General features: G+C 39.1%; 1 protein-coding gene across 1 annotated transcript in view; it reads left to right on the forward strand.

Moving 5' to 3' along the window:
* LOC110080797 (sucrase-isomaltase, intestinal) overlaps window positions 1-17,201 on the forward strand; it is an 87,921-nt gene that overhangs the window by 43,638 nt on the left and 27,082 nt on the right. The window contains exons 8-9 of the mRNA XM_073002284.2: window positions 9,093-9,218; window positions 10,063-10,194. Coding sequence (XP_072858385.2) covers window positions 9,093-9,218; window positions 10,063-10,194 — 258 coding nt within the window. The remainder of the gene's footprint in view (window positions 1-9,092; window positions 9,219-10,062; window positions 10,195-17,201) is intronic.

Below are 17,201 nucleotides of genomic sequence, written 5' to 3' on the forward strand. Positions count from 1 at the left end.
GGGATTATGTGCCCCCTCCATCCTGGTCCACAAGCTGTTCATGGTTAAACTGGATGTGGCTTCATCAGGTAGTCTCCTTCTGGATAGGCTGGCTGGGTTGGGAGCTGGGGGCACTGCTTTACGGTGTTTCTGCTCCTTCCTGGCTGACCGTGTCCAGAGTGTGGTGCCGGTGAACTGTTGCTCTGTCCCATGGCATTTATGTCATGGGGTTCCTCAGGGCTCTATACTGTCCCCCATGCTGTTTAACATCTACATGGAACCATTGGGAGAGGTCATCAGGAGGTTTGGGCTGAGGAGTCAGCAATATGCTGATGACACTCAGCTCTACCTCTCGTTTTCCATCAATCCAGGTGAGGCGGTTTCTGTGCTGAACTTGTGTCTGGATCTGAAAATGGACTGGATGAGGGTTAATAAATTGAAATTCAGTCCAGATAATACGGAAGTGCTGTTAGTGGGTGCTTCACCGGACAGGCTGGAGGACCATTTCTCTGCCCTGAATGGGGTTACACTCCCCCTAAAGGATAGGGTCCGCAGCCTGGGGGTGCTCCTGGACCCCAGTCTAACTCTGGAAGCCCAGGTGGACTCGGTGGCCAGGGATGCCTTCCTTCAGCTGCAGAAATTATACCAGCTATGACCCTACCTGGATAAGTGGAGTCTCATGACAGTTACAAACACACTGGTAACATCTCGTATAGATTATTCCAATGCGCTCTATGTGGGGCTGCCTTTGAAGACGGTCCAGCGACTGCAACTGGTCCAGAATTGAGCTGCGTGGCTGGTGAGTGGTGGGGCCGCTAGGGGACATATCAAGCTGATTCTGCTTAAATTACATTGGTTACCAGTTGCTGCCCGGGCCCAATTCAAAGTGCTTGTTTTGACATATAAAGCCCTAAACAGCTTGGGTCCTGGATAACTGAAGGACCGCCTCCTTCCATATGAGCCTACCTGGCAGTTAAGATCTAGCCGGGGGCCCTTTTGAAAGAGCCGTCCCTCAAGGAGGTAAGAGGGAGGGCTTGTAGACAAAGGGCCTTTTCGGCAGCTGCCCCCAGACTATGGAATGCCCTCCCAACTGAGATTCGTCTGGCACCAACGCTGATGGCATTTCGGCGCCAGGTCAAAACCTTCCTGTTTCAGAAGGCTTTTAATTGAAATAATATCAACTGTGGGTCCTGATGGCAATTTTTAGAGTTTACAATACATACAATAATAAAAAGTGAATATATAAAAATTAAAACATTAATAATATAAGAGCAAGTGACTCCAGGAACAATTATCAGAATGATGGCAGCACAGTGAGTGAAAAAATCAAAATCAAATAGGGTTGGTGTGGAAAGCGTCCCTGAAAAGCAACATATTAAGTCATCTTCTGAGTGTTAGCAAGGCGGTGGTCCGGTATAGCTTCACTAGGAGCTGGTTCCATAACACCATCACAAAGAAGGTTCAAACTCTCATGGAGGACTGCTGGGCCTCTCTTAGGGTGGCTATGCAGAGGAGCTTGGTCTGGGAAGCTCTGGTGGCTTGGGCAGATGACATTGGGGAGAGACGTTCCAATATGTAGCATAGTCCCAAACCGTGTATGACATTATACATAAGCATCAGAACTTTGAACCTGATCAGAGACACAAGGGGTAACCAGTGAAGATGAGCCAGAACTGGTTCACACCAGCCACCAGTTTGGCCACCACATTCTGGCCCTGCTGTATTCTCAAGATCAGCCTAAAGGGAAGGTCCACATCAATAGCATTGTGGTAGTTGATCTGGGAACTGGCCAGCGCATGCACTAACATCCTGAGCAAACCCTCAGGGATACCCAGTGTGGTGTAATGCCACAAAACTCCCAGAAATCCTGGCCAGCACAGCTAGTGGCAAAGGCTTCTGGGATTTTTAGTCCAAGAACATCTGGGGAGCCAAGATTGGGAACCATTAGTGTAGTGGATAATGTGACAAACTAGGATTCAGTAGGCCTAGGTTTGAATTCCCACACAGCCATGGAAATTTACTGGGGGATGTGGAACTGCTAAAGCCACTTCTTAAATGTCTCACTGACTTTGAAAGCCCTATTAGGATCATTGCAGGTCAGTTCAAACTTGATGACGCACAACATTAGCAAAACAGTTTACACTGTACTTAAAAGGACTCCTTAAGAGTTGCATTTTCCAGACAATCTCATTTCAAAAGCTCTTATAGTTTATTCTTTCTATTTCACATCCTCATTTCTTATCCTTGGCACCTCAGTGCCTGTAACAATTGTGATAAAACTGTTAAGAACTCTCAAAGTCATAATCACAGCATCCAGTTCCACTTTTACAGACTTCCATGAGGGGCTGTTATAGATTTAAAAGAAAGTTTTTAAATTTGCTAACCATGGAAACTTGCTACTCTCAGTTCATCTCTGCAGATGGCAAGGTCATCTTGTGTGATAATTTCAAGGGACACATTGCTGCATGTTGCAATTCATCCATTTGAAAATGCAGTACTGGATACCAGACCAAGGTGTCTGCTAGCTAAGCTATGAGTAGTCAGAGTGGAGTCTGACCTGAGGAGGCGTGTGTAAATAATTAAAATATAGAGCACTCCAAATAAACACCTAACATTTTATGAGGTAGTTTAGCAGACTGTGACATTAACAATAGCATAACTCCTGTTGGAAATTTCAGAATGTCGTGTGGATTTAATTAAAGGTTTGCTTTTCACAAATTAGAGTAATTGGCAATGACTCTGAAGAAACTGGACAGAGTCAGTAGGTGGAAAAAAAGCTCAGCTAATTAAAAAAAATAATCAGCAGAGCAGTATTAGCATCTAGAGTCATAAAATCATAGAGTTGGAAAAGAGGCCATCCAATCCAACCCCCGCCATGCGGGCACATTCATCAAAGTACTCCCAACAGATGGCCATCCAGCCTCTGCTTAAAAACCTCCAAAGGAGACTCCACTACCCTTCGAGGCAGCTTTATCTAAAACAAAGCAGCCTCCCAAAACCCAATCAGCACATTCCAAATATGCTAGCCGCCATTTTTTAGTGTCCCATATTAGCTCCATGTTGGCCTTGGGTGATGGGAGCTGTATTTCAATATGACTGGATGGACTAGGTTGGGGAAGGCTGGTATGAAAACATGGAACTAGGCACCAGTATCTGAGAAGAGTTAAAATTAGCCTCTCCAGGCCACAGTTGAAACTCATAATATTTGGTGGGCCACACAACTGGGGAACAAACAACTGGAGCATAAGCTATGCTACTGGAGTAATGAGATTACTTTAATACACTGGTTCCCAACCATGGGTCCCCAGATGTTCTTGGACTGAAACTCTCAGAAGCCTTCACCACTAGCTGTGCTGGCCAGGGTTACTGGGAGTTGCAGTCCAAGAACATTTGGGACCTAAGGTTGGGAATTTATTCTTTAGTAGGTTCCAAGTGCAGACTAGTCTCTTGTTTAGGCAAAAAATAAGGTATTTGTTTGCCATCAAACATACTTTGATAAGTGCACTGAACTGAAGACCAAAAACATCTGGGGGGGGGGTCAAGCGTTCCCCACCTCTGCCTTAGCAGAAAGTACTTCTCTTTCAGAGGTTCAAAATGTTACTTCTTTTGGACTGTAGCTCCCATGGCAGAGCATTCCACAAACTGACATCCAAAAAAAAAAAAAAAAAAAAAAAAATTTAATGCCTTCAGCCTCTGTTTTGCTCTTGCAGTTTGGGCTGCTCAGTTTTGGTCAGTGTTCTTCACCACAAAAACTCCTCCAGAGAGTTGGAGGTCCCTCCAGAACAGAAGGAGAAATAGCACAGAAGGCTGCAGTTGGTTGTGGGAAAGATCAGCATAAATTGGAGAGTTAACCTGAGGAACTAGTTGGGAGTAATATAAGATATTACAGTAAGGCCAAGAGACAAAGATAATATAAGGGAAGTAAGCAAAGAAGAAATGTTGTGAACTGGTAAACTAAGGTTATTTTAGGTTATACAATCTTAAAAGTGAAAATAAAGGTAAAATTTAATGGAAGGGGTTTTTTTGTTCTTTTTTTAAAAAAATAGATTTTTTCCATCTTTTAAAATAAACGTAGAGGGTGAGAAATTATGAGTGAATTAGAATATAGTAGTAGATTATCCTAAGAAATTTGTCTAATAAATGATTAGATAGAATTTGATTATTTAAAGATGGCTGAATTTAATCAAAGTTGTTAGAAATTATAGAAAGGAGAAGTGTGGTTAATAAATTAGAATAAAGCATCATTAAGATGGAGACTTCACTTATATAAACTGAGGTAAATGAGGATGGAATAAGGATGTTTAGATATAATGGGCTCATTATTTGAATATTATCTGATTGTTTGAGAAGTATCAGTAAAGGAAATGTTAGTTAGAAGATTGGGTAGCTGTGAGTAGCTGCTGGCTATGACAGTGGGTGGTACCTCCCCAATCTTATGGGTTTGGGAACAAACTGTGGTTGGGATACTAGAACCCTGGTGGATCAAGGGTAAAGATAAAGTTATGTAATGGGCTGGAGGTCTAGGGAAAAGCTGGTTTAATTTGTGTGGGATGGGTTGTTTGGGATTTTGTATATATCTAGTGGCAATCTGTGTATATTTGGGGGGGAGGCTTTACACTTTATGAGACCAGAATGGAGATACGATGTTGGATAAATATGGTTAAGATGTTAAGAATTTCAACTTTAAATGTAAAAGATCTGGGGAGTGTTAGAAAAAGATTAGCAGTGATGTATAATAAAGATAAAGCGGATATAGTGTTTTTATGAAAAAACTCATCAGGCAGACGAAAGTGTAGACGAATTTAAATTGACTTGGTCAGTTATTTATGAGATGGCTTATGGAAACTCAAGGTCAAGAGGGACTGTAACAATCATTTCTAAGAAATGTAAATTTAAATTGAACGTTAAGAAGAAAGATGACAGAGACAGATACTTAATGCAACAAGCTGAAATGAGAAGAGAAGAATATACTTAAATTAATGTTTATTCTCTGATTTTTAAAAAGAAGAATTTAATGAATTAGAAAAAATATGGAAGGAGTTTGTAAAGATGGCGAGAGACTATAATATAGTAATGAATAAAGAAAAAAGCTAAATTAAATCCCACCAAAAAGGAGAACAATAATAATATCTTGCACCTAGAGAATACACCTCTTCTATTATTGGTTGTATCTTGTTCTATTTGAGTCAATGAGTAGATTTTAATTTTTACCCTAGATATTTTATTACTGTGCTGGAAACCACCCAGAATAGTACTATGCATTAATGGGGCCATAAATAAGTAAGTAAGTAAGTAAGTAAGTAAGTAAGTAAGTAAGTAAGTAAGTAAGTAAGTAAGTAAGTAAGTAAGTAAGTAAATAAATAAATAAATAAATAAATAAATAAATAAATAAATAAATAAATAAATATGAACAGAATGACAAGGAGAACTGATTTGAAGAATGTTTGGACAGAGTTGAAAGGAGATGTTAAGAACTTTACTTTTTATTATAAAAATTACTCCAGAATAGATTATATATTTGTATCTAAAGATTTGATTTTGAACCATTAATACTGATGTAGGTTTTATAAAAATAACTCATCATGCTTTACTGAATACTGATATTAAAATTAAATGTGATTGTAGAGAAACCTAATGATGGATGATAGATAAAAGTATTTTTCAGCATAAGAATATCATCCATGGCCGTATGGGCAATTAATAGCTAAGTGGTTTTTATAATAAAAAGTAAAGTTCTTAACATCTCCTTTCAACTCTGTCCAAACATTCTCCAAATCAGTTCTCCTTATCATTCTGTTCTATCTATCTATCTATCTATCTATCTATCTATCTATCTATCTATCTATCTATCTATCTATCTATCTATCTATCTATCTATCTATCTATCTATCTATCTATCTATCTATCTATCTATCTATTTTTATTTATTTATTTATTTATTTATTGCATCTATATATGGCCCCATTAATGCATAGTGCTATTCTGGGTGGTTTCCAGCACAGTAATAAAATATCTAGGATACAAATTAAAATGTACTCATTGACTCAAATAGAACAAGATACAACCAATAATAGAAGAGGTGTATTCTCTAGGTGCAAGATATTATGGGAACAAACTATGTTTAGATGTATGTCTGTGGAGGCAGAGGTTGGAAATCTGATTCCCGTTTGTGCCTCCCTGTGACAGGGGCTGCACTCATAAGGTCCCTTCTAGTCTGCAGTTTTAAGATGATGATGAATTAGAGATAGGCACAAATTTAAAAATGATTCACCACATTCATTCAAAAATCACTTTGTCAATGCTTATTCATACGAAGCAATGCCCCAACAAATAATGAATCAATGAATTTTTAACATTTTTTCATTTGTTGGTTAATTTGGCTATAAAATGGCCTGCATGGCACCTAGAGACATCAGGACTGCTGGGCAGATTCCTCTGGTTCTATGATCTCTCCGAGTTTCTTGGCAATTTGGTTTCAGATGTCTGGGTTATGCACCCCCCCCCCAAAAAAAATCCTCCCAGGCACCCAGGGACATCAACATCACAGAGAAGCTTCCCATGACTCTCTTCTACAATCCCTCCAAGTGTGGGTTTCCCCAAACCAGCTGCTAAAGGCCACTTTCCTGGAGGAACCACTTTGTGGGCATGTAACTTGGATGTATGAAACCCAATCTTCACCAAACATGGAGGGACTGTAGAGAAGAGTCAGTAGAAGCTTTTCTGTGATTTTTGGTGTCTCTAGGTGCCTGGGGGGACTTTCTGGGGGGGGGGGAGGCTCCTCATGGGTGTATAACCCAAAAGTCCAAAATCCTAACTTCACTGAACTTGGAGAGATTGTGGAGGAGAGTCAGTGGTTCCCTCCAATTTTGGTGTCTCTTAAGTGCCTTGCAGGCCATTTTATAGGGCATTGAATTAAAAATAAATAAATTGATGAATCAGTTCATTGATTCATCAGAAAAAAATTATAAATTCCTAATTCATGGTTCGTTAACCTGGATGAATCATGAATGAAAATGAATCACCATTTTTCTGATTTGTGCCTATCTCTAATTATGGTAGTGAAGGCTGCAACAAGAGTATTGATTGGGATATAATGGAAGTTATTATTAGATGATGAAGTATTAGATAATCATATGGCTTTAAAAGACAAAAGGAAAAGGATAAATATAGAGTTTGCCCTAAAATAGTTTTTTAAAATCAATATTGTATAGGGAGCAAAAGAGTTGGATAATGAAAGAATTAAGGTCAACTATATTAACAGTAGCAGTGGTAGAAAAAAGTCTGGAGTATAACTATTCACAATAAGCTAATGAGAAATATTAAATTGAAGAAGGGTGTGATAAATAAGAATATTTTATTGTAATCGGGGAAGAATTTGTCTAATTCGTGTTAATAAAGAGGAAGGGTTGTGTGCTTTGCAAGAATCAATGTAGCTTTGGAAGAGGAATGGGACTCCATAATTGGAGGAAAAATTGGTTATATCTCCAGATGGACCCAATTGGGGGGAGCACATTATGTGGTTTAGTGTTTTAAAAGCTTTCTGTAGTTACGTTTCTTTATAGTTATCATTATTTTTTAAATTTTTAGTTAAATAAATTTAAAAAACAAAAAGAAAACTTGTTTAGTTGTTAAGTCGTGTCCAACTCTTTGTGACCCCATGGACCAGAGCACGCCAGGCCCTCCTGTCTTCCACTGCCTCCAGGAGTTGTGTCATATTCATGTTGGTAGCTTTGGTGACACTTTCCAACCATCTCGTCCTCTGTCGTCCCCTTCTCCTCTTGCCTTCACACTTTCCCAACATTAGGGGCTTTTCCAGGGAGTCTTCTCTTCTCATGAGATGGTCAAAGTATTGGAGCCTCAGCTTCAGGATCTGTCCCTCCAGTGAGCACTCAGGGTTGACTTCTTTCAAAATGGATAGCTTTGTTCTCTTTGCAGTGCAGGGCCTCTCACTTCTGTATATCGGTACTGGAAAAACCATAGCTTTGACCATGCAGACCTTTGTTGGCAAGGTGATGTCTCTGCTTTTTAAGATGCTGTCGAGGTTTGTCATCGCTTTCCTCCCAAGAAGCAGGCATCTTTTAATTTCGTGGCTGCTGTCTCCATCTGCAGTGATCAGGGAGCCCAAGAAAGCGAAATCTGTCACCGCCTCCATATCTTCCCCTTCTAAAGAAAAACAAAAAGAAACCTAGCACTGAATATAACCTGAAATTATGATGTCCTGAAAAATAAGAGAAAAACAATACAAATTTTAATGATGTGGTGACCTGTGTTTTTACTAGACCTTGGGGTGCTTCCCAGAGAGCCACATATTTTGGCTGGATGTTGAGGGTCAAAGTCACTTTGTGACGGTTCTTCTACAATGTTAGATTTTAGACATCCTTGCACGTAATCTAATTCTACCCCACTGCCCTGAAACAAAACATTCTGCAGTTGCCCCCACTATACTTAATGACACATCAAGATTGACAGATTACAGTTTTCAACTCTGAGATTTTATGCTGGGGGGACTCCTGCTTTTTATAAATGCTGGCCTTCTTTTCTCACTCTAAAAATTACTGTGGGAATGTATTCGCGAAGGCTTTGACAGCCAGGATCTAATGGTTGTTGTGGGTTTTTTCAGGCTCTTTGGCCATGTTCTGAAGGTTGTTCTTCCCAACGTTTCACCAGTCTCTGTGGCCGGCATCTTCAGAGGACTGGAGTAGCTATGAAATGTTAGGAAGAACAACCTTCAGAACACTGCCAAAGAGCCCGAAAAACCCACAACAACCATGCTGTGTGGATGTTTGATTTTGCCATATGGAGCAAGCTGCCATGTTTCCCGTCACAAAATCAAAACCTCTGTATCCTAGAGACATCTATTACCAGGAGAACTGCATCTTCCATGCAACCTGAAACCAGGTTTTTACTGAGTCACCCAAAGTGCTAGATATTTCGGAATATTCTTCAAAATGGAATAGCATTTGATCTTTGCTTAAGAAACTATCCTTCTTGAATTGTGCTTCATATTTCTAGAAAGACCTGATCCTATACAGTATGTCTTTAGTATCTCAACTTCTGAGTTTTCTGTCACCGTTAAAATGTAAAGTTACGATGGGTTTGTTTTTCTTTCCAAGGCTATTGGACGACCACATCTCCCTCCCTATTGGTCTCTGGGGTACCAGCTCTCACGATGGGGATATTCTAACATTGATGTATTAAAGCAAACTGTTGAGCGCATGGAGCAGTACAGCATCCCATATGTAAGTGTGAACTTTGTAACATGCATTTGAATAACTGATAGGAATAAGTAGCTACGCTCACACTAGCATTCAGGCTACTGTTAATTCAGATTGATATAGTATTAATGTTATAATAGTAATTAATAGGATGATTATCTAGCATTAGTATAATTAATAGTATTGATATTAATTATTTAAGATTTAATAATATTAAAACAGAAAAAGTGGTTTTCAGAAAAATATGTATGTCCTAAAACAATTCTTTAAGAAACTCTAGTGCACCTGGGAAATTTAAAGTAGGAATCAAGCCTTCACCCCATGTTGATGGTCTCCAAGAACCTCAAAATTTTCAGGGTCAAATTTTGGTGGCATCTCATCCTGTGGCATGAGGAAAAGCCTCATTGAAAGTAGGTATTTAGGGAGAAACTGAGAGTCCATGTAAATGGCTTCCTACAGTTCACTACCAAAATTTTGCAGGCAAATAAGGAACACTCAAATTAAAGCAAGCATTAAGGTTTACTTGAAATGGCTTTTGGTGGTATGCCACCAATGTTGGTGGTAGTCCATGGGATTACATTAAACATGTAAAATGCTTGCTTTGGATATTTTTCCTTATTGTTTTTTGGGGGGGAGGTGTAGGCCATTCCCAGAATGTCCCAAGTGGATAAAAATGATCCTCAGACCTGACAAAGTTGCCCACCCTTCGTCCCTAGGAGGAATAATGTTGGGCAACTCCTACATCAGCTTTTATTATAATAATAGTGTTAGCAAAATAGTCAATATGAAGGGTTGAACTTTGCCATCTTTAAAAAAAAAACAAAAAACACACAAAACCTCAACAGTCTGTCTCTGTTGTATTTGTCAGGATGTCCAGTATGGAGACATTGATTACATGGACCACCAGCTCGACTTCACTTATGACAAAGAAAACTACGCAGGCCTGCCAGAGTTCATTCAAGAATTGAAGAATGATGGATTGCACTATGTTATTATTCTGGTAAATTAGCAACACAACCTTACTAATTGACTTTACATTACCTTTTTAATATAGATGGTTTGCTATTAATTTTGAACAACTGACGCAAGGGTTCTCCCCCTTATTTTTGTTTATAAAAGGGTGCCACCTTAGACTGAAAACTTTTTAAAATCACAGTTATATTTCCAGCTTGCTCTTTCCAAGATTTTTTGGAAGAGAGGGGACAGGGGAGAGGGAGAGAGAAGGAGGTTAAGGGAAAAGGGATCAAGAAAAATGCTACATTATGTATTTCTGAAAACAGTCAATGGGATGGTTGTTGTGGGTTTTTCGGGCTCTTTGGCTGTGTTCTGAAGGTTGTTCTTCCTAACGTTTCGCCAGTCTCTGTGGCCGGCATCTTCAGAGGACAGCACAGAATGCTGTCCTCTGAAGATGCCGGCCACAGAGACATTAGGAAGAACAACCTTCAGAACACGGCCAAAGAGCCCGAAAAACCCACAACAACCCATTAGATCCCGGCCGTAAAGCCTTCACAAATATAGTCAATGGGATATTTATAGTGTTGACTCCATTGCACTGTAACGGCCTGCCTGCCTGTGGATAGGAGAAGTTTGTTGCTGCTTGGGGTCCATTGAACTGACTTTTTTAGATTCTGTAAGAAAAAGATGGCATATAGACTTCATGATGAACTGCAGTTGTCACTTAAGCCACAATCTGCATGGACTACCAAAAAACGCCTTTCTTTGTATTCACTGTTGGTGGTACGTTTCTCTCCCTCACTTTTATTAGTTCCTGTTTCAAGAGGAGCAGCCAGGGAAAGCAAACAGGGACAAGCCACAATTGTAAGTTCACGCATGTTTTAAAGAAGCCAGAGTTCATAAGCTGCCAACAAACCGTGGGTTGACAAGTACTGTACCATTTTTTTTACTGGTTAATAAACCACAGTTTGTTAGCAGAGACAGTTTCCCACACTACAAGACAGAAGGTTTCAACATACCCCATGGCTTGTCATAATGGCCGAATACTGTTAAAAAGTCTCTGTTTTTTGTTTTTCAGAAGGAGGAAGAGAGCTCTTAAGCCATCTTGCACATCCTGGAAACCAATTAATGTTACCAGAATGGCTTGGGAGCTATAGCTATGTGGCCAGATTCTACAACTGGGGAAAAACTACATTAGGTGACTACAATGACATTTGTACATTTCTACTACAAACAAGTTGCATCAGACAAATAAAAGCTTGTTTGTACTAGAAATTTGCAAACATCATTGCTCATTTATGTGTTTATTTATTAGAATCATAGTAAGTGCCATTAGGTCATATTCAACTTATGGTGTCTCTAATGGTTTTACCATTGCCAACATCCCCAGTAGGTTTCCATGGCTCAGTAGGGATTCAAAACTAGACTTCCAGAATCCCAGTCCATCATTTTATCCATATAATAAAATAATAAATAATAATATAAAAAATAATAAAATCAATGGTTCCCAGCTTTGGGAACCCAGGTGTTCTTGGACTGCAGCTCCCAAAATTCTTCACCACCCACTGTACTGGCCAGAATTTATGGAAGTTGTAGTCCAAGAACATCTGGGGACCCAAGTTAGGGAAGCACAGCATTAGAAGATTCATCAGACTTATACAACTAGATCCACACAAGCCAGAGGACTATGGCGTTGAATGTTTTGGCAAGAAAACTCAGATGATGTGGAAAACCATTTGAATTTCAGAAGACTTTCAAAAGCAGATTGTGGTAGTGCTTGGCAGTCTCCGCTTCGAAGAAATGAAAATGAGGGGAATCCCACTCAGCCGATGGCAAATGCTTGGGCTTGTTGCTTTTTTGACTTAGGGCCAATGTATTTAAGGAAAAGACTGAACCAGCCCCCAGATTTCTTTTTAACAAATAGGCCATGTCTCTGATAACCAATTTGTAGTGTGCATCCAACGTTGCACTTCCATATATTTTCAGAACTGGGTACTGTTGCTCGTCTTTATTCCATAGCTTCAAAATAACAAAGCAGTTACTCCTTCTCCCCACAGAACCATGGGTACAATGAGAGGAAATTGTCACAAAAATTAGCAATAAAATTCTAATATCTTTGTGGAAAGCTATTCCAGTCAAACAAAGGGGTTAACCCCCCCCCCCAAAAAAATCTTTCTTGTTGATGTTGTGAGGAATGGGGTTTTGACTCTAAGGCTAGATTCATAATAATGGCTAAATCACAAAAAGAAGAGAATGTCTTACTTTTTTGCATTTGTCTTCTGAATTAGCATTCCTAGTGTGAGATTTGCCCAGTCTCAAAATCAGGACACTACCCCTGTCTGTACCTGAAATGTAGCAACAACAGCCCTGCTCTTCAACATCCAGCCATCTCTTCTTACGTCCCGGCATCTGAGTAGCTGCCCCATTCTGCCTCATGGTAGGGCTGGCCCTGCTTAGGAGAATAATATTTAATGCCATTTTCATGGAGTGCATCATAGATCTTATCAGGCGGAGAAACACATGGAATTACCTGTGAAAATTACTGCTAAAAATGGAGTTACTCTATTATTTGAAAATCAATGGGGGCATCTGATTTCAGAGGCTCTGCTATCTGCTGCTTTCTCTCCCCTCTTCTTTTTTTTTTGTGCTAAGAATGTCAGGACTTACTCATCATGATTGCTGTCTTCTCCATTTTTGCCTGTGACTTATTCTGAGTCAGAGCAAAGGCATTGTTTTGATACAAAGAGCTATGCTCTAAAAGTAACAATGGCTATCAAGCAGAATGATAAACATCTATTACAACAGAGGAGCATTAATGATGACGGTTGCCTACCGTTCATTAGTACCTAGTGAAAATAAAATTCATTGCCAAACCAAGTGGAAAATTTAAATTCATTAGAAGGAAAAAGCTGTGATCAAAAACAGTATGCTGAAACTTAACATATTAAAAGAGAGAAAAAAAAACCTAACATTGTGATGAATCTTAAAATAGTACATTACAGTTATGAGGACTAGGAAATTAATTAATGCAGGCTTCAATTTTATACATACTTGTTTTGGAGTTAATATAATTTGATACAGTGAGATTCATCTGTGATAAAATATACTATTGCTTGAGGTGTTAGTTGCCAATATGGATGCAACCTGGTTTTGTCAAGGGTTTATATTTTACCTTCAGTAAATTCAGATTATTTATACATGGTCCTTGGAGGATTATAGCCACATAAACCTTATTCAGCTATTCAATAAAAGGGTTAAACTTAACCTGTGAACCAATGCAGTGCTATGTCATTTACCCATTTTTAAAAAATCCAGCCTTCCCTGAAGTGGGAGACAGATGAGGAGGCAGAAATGGGAGGAAATCTTTTTTTCCTTTCTCTATTTTTTCCTTTATAATATAGTATTATTTCACTTTGGTGACAAGGCAATGCAGCGCTGTGTCACTTAGCAAGAAATAAAATTTAAAAATAATAAAATCAGTTTTCTCCTGCTCCCCATAGAGGGATGAGCAAGCTGATGCAGTGATATGTCACTTATCAAAACAGGGGGGTGGGAATCCAGTTTTCTCTAACTCCTTGCAGACAGGGAGACAGAAGAAGATGTGAGGGCATGGAGACTCAGAGGGAGGAATTGACTAAATGGGGTCACTCTAAAGTGCACTGATTGTTCTAGATCTCAAACTGCATTTTCAGGTGCTCCTGTTTGGCCTGACCCATCCTGAGATAACATTACTGATTAGTCACACTCTAACCCTACCTTGATCCATCCTTTGTATGGAGAGCTCAGTCCGAGGAAAAGATCAGTCTCCACCCGTGGAAACCCTCATTTGTCAGATAGATGGAGGCTGCTCTCTTTGGAGTTAGTATTTCATATGCAATAATGGGATGGAAGGAGGGCAGGGCTAGTCTGTCCCTTCAGCTCAAGGGTTAAAAAGAACCCTTTTATTGTGCACCCAAATGGCTTCTGCTGAAACATCAAGAGTCCTGTGATACCTTAGAGACTAACAAGTTTTACTGGGCATAAGCTTTCATGAATTGTAGCCCACTTCCTCAGATGTATGAATCTTAAGATTCTTTCTTTCTTTCTTTCTTTCTTTCTTTCTTTCTTTCTTTCTTTCTTTCTTTCTTTCTTTCTTTCTTTCTTTCTTTCTTTCTTTCTTTCTTTCTTTCTTTCTTTCTTTCTTGGAATGGACTAGCACGGTTGGTCCTGGGAAATTAGTTTCAGCTGTAGAACCGCACTATTTTGAGGCTTTAGGCCATTTTGTAGGCTGTTGTGGTATAGTCTCATGTGCCCCTCTTTCCCAGAAGTATTTGGGAAGGAAAATGTGGAAAATATTTGTTTAGAGTGCAAATCACTTAGGGCCTTTTTATTCTGCTTTGGAAGACGCTACTGTTGCATAATATATTTTGTTTATGTAGTACAAGCATCCTTTTGGGCTAAGACATAGCAGTGGTTCAAATTAGGTGTGTGTGATTAAAATGACTTGTTTTAATCTGAAAACATCCCTTGGAGATTGCTAGCAAAGGAAAGCTTTTGAAGAAAGTCAGAGGCATTTTGAGTAAACTGAAACGATAAGATATAATGCACATAAGATATAATACATGTACACCTTGAGTCTAGAAATGCTAGCTCTTTTATTCTTGTTAAAAATGAAAATAACTTTTAAGATAAACTAAGTAGCTGTTGAGGTTTTAGAAAAAGAATGAAATGAGATTATTATTCTGTGATCAGCCACTAGCTCTCATATATTTATGAGTAGGTCTGTGGTGCTAGAACAATCCCATGAAGCGATCCTAAAATGGGCAGAAATTTCCCAGCTGGCTCTTGTTCAAAAGAGTAAATGTCCCTCATCTTTCAGTAGCAGAAGATGGCTATGTGGCTATAAACCTGGACTTGATATTTGCTAGTGAGTATATCTGCAGACTCAGCAGTCTGAACCTCAGCTCCAAATATGCAGCACTGGCCCATAACGTGCCAACTCATGACAGCAGTCCACCATCAACAGTACCTTTGTGAAGCAGGTATACTGTTTAAAAAGCTGAATGACACAAGTTCAGTGCAACCTTGGTTGGAAGTTTATTGAAAAATTTGTTTGGTCTCCGAGATCTATGAATGGTTTGCTGCAATAGTGAAAAAATCATCCTGATTGTCCATAGCCCAAGAACTAATTACCTCCAAAGCCCAACACTGGAAATACTCAACCAAATGAAAAATAATTTTAAGTACATGAACACAGCCCCTTGAGTAAAGAAACCTTTTTGATTGGACAGTGATGAAGGTTTTTTTTTTTTTTGGTCTGGGAAACTAAAAGAGGTAGATGGATAAAACTCATGGAAGACACAAAAATGTCAAGAAACAGTCAAAAGTCCTGCAGGTTGTTAAAGTAGCTTGACAACAACCCAATGAAAGTCCTTAATCATGCAAACATTTCAGTAAAACAAACAGACCACCAGTTCCACATTAATGGCAGATCTGAAAATTGCAATAGGAAATCAGAACTTAAAGTTGCAAGAGACTAGCAACTGGAAACCAATGACCTTACAAGACTATTCAGTGTAAGCGAACTGGAAAAGCTATCTGTAGCTGTAGAAATGCCAAGGCAGCAGGCCTGGATGACATCCATGTAGAACAGATCAAACATTTTGATACAGTTACAGAAAAGTGGCTCCTTAATTTCTCTAATAACTGTATTTACTCTTGAGATCCTGAAAATCTGGAGAAAGTAATGGGTAATTGCTGTCTTGGAATTTGATTTAAAAAACCAACAAATAAAAAAAAATTCAGGCGGATCTCACTACTCTGTCATCTTTATAAATTTATGTATATTTATTTATTTATTTATTAGACTTATATACCACCCATCTAGAACATGTCTACTCTGGACTGTTGAATTCCTGGAAAGTCCTGGAAAGAATTATTCTTAACCATCTAATGGCAGTAGTAGACCTACTCCTCATCCTGCAGCAGCTGGCTTTAGAGCTGGGAAGAACTATACAGCACCACTGAACACAACCTATTGAGATTTTTCAAATTAAGAAAATGGTTACCGTTTGTTGACTTTTCAGCCACCACTAACATTTTTCATCCTCAAGTACTACTGCAAAAATTCTGTAATTTAACCAAGGATTATAAGCTAAGTAATAGCAGTCTTTTCGCAAAATTGCAGACTTATTTTGGTTAATTTTCAAAGACAACACAATCAATGGAGAACTCGGAAGAATGGTCTACCCTAGGGCAGCTTCCTGGCTCCAATTGTGTTCAACATCTATACCGACAATCAACTTCTTTCTCAAGGCACTACAAGTTTTACTTCTGCTGACAGCCTTGCACTTGCTGCTCAGTTGGACAGCTTTCAGATGGTAAAACACTTTCTAACAAATGCATTAGAAGAACGTGGTGTACGTTATGATAGAAACCAACTTAAAGCCAGCCCTACTAAGACTCAGATTATCTGGAAGGGTGTCCAGCAGATCATAGTTTTGCCCCCAAATACCTAGGTGTTACTTTGAATTATATGTTTATCTCTAAGAAACACTTCAAAAACACAATGGAAAAGATATCTGCGAGGAACAATATTCTATGAAAGCTCTTGGGAATCTAACTGGGGCACCCAGCCACTAGCACTAAGAATGACAGCCTTGGCCCTATGCTACTTTACAGGTGAATATGACATCCCAGTGTGGTATAGTTCAGCCCATGCAAAGCAAGTAGATGTATTGCAAAAATTGTAGATTCATTATTGGATGCTTGAATTCAACCCTTATTAATAAAATTATCTAGCAAGAATTGTGCCTAATGACATATGCAAAGAAGTAGCAATTAATAAGGAAAGACTCAAAGCATCTACATCAAATGCACATCTACTCTTCGACTACCATACAGCCACTCTCAGATTAAAATCAAGGTAAAACTTTTTCAGAACATCTATACGTCTTGAAGGAACAGTGGAGAATGCCAGGGCTCTAATGCAGAAAGAACTACCCACCTCTTTAAATGGTTAGAACCCCAGGAAAGTCTAGCCCCTGGCCACACTGGGACTACTTGGAAGTCATT

This window comes from Pogona vitticeps, chromosome 5, assembly GCF_051106095.1.
Source record: "Pogona vitticeps strain Pit_001003342236 chromosome 5, PviZW2.1, whole genome shotgun sequence".
Lineage (NCBI taxonomy): Eukaryota > Metazoa > Chordata > Lepidosauria > Squamata > Agamidae > Pogona > Pogona vitticeps.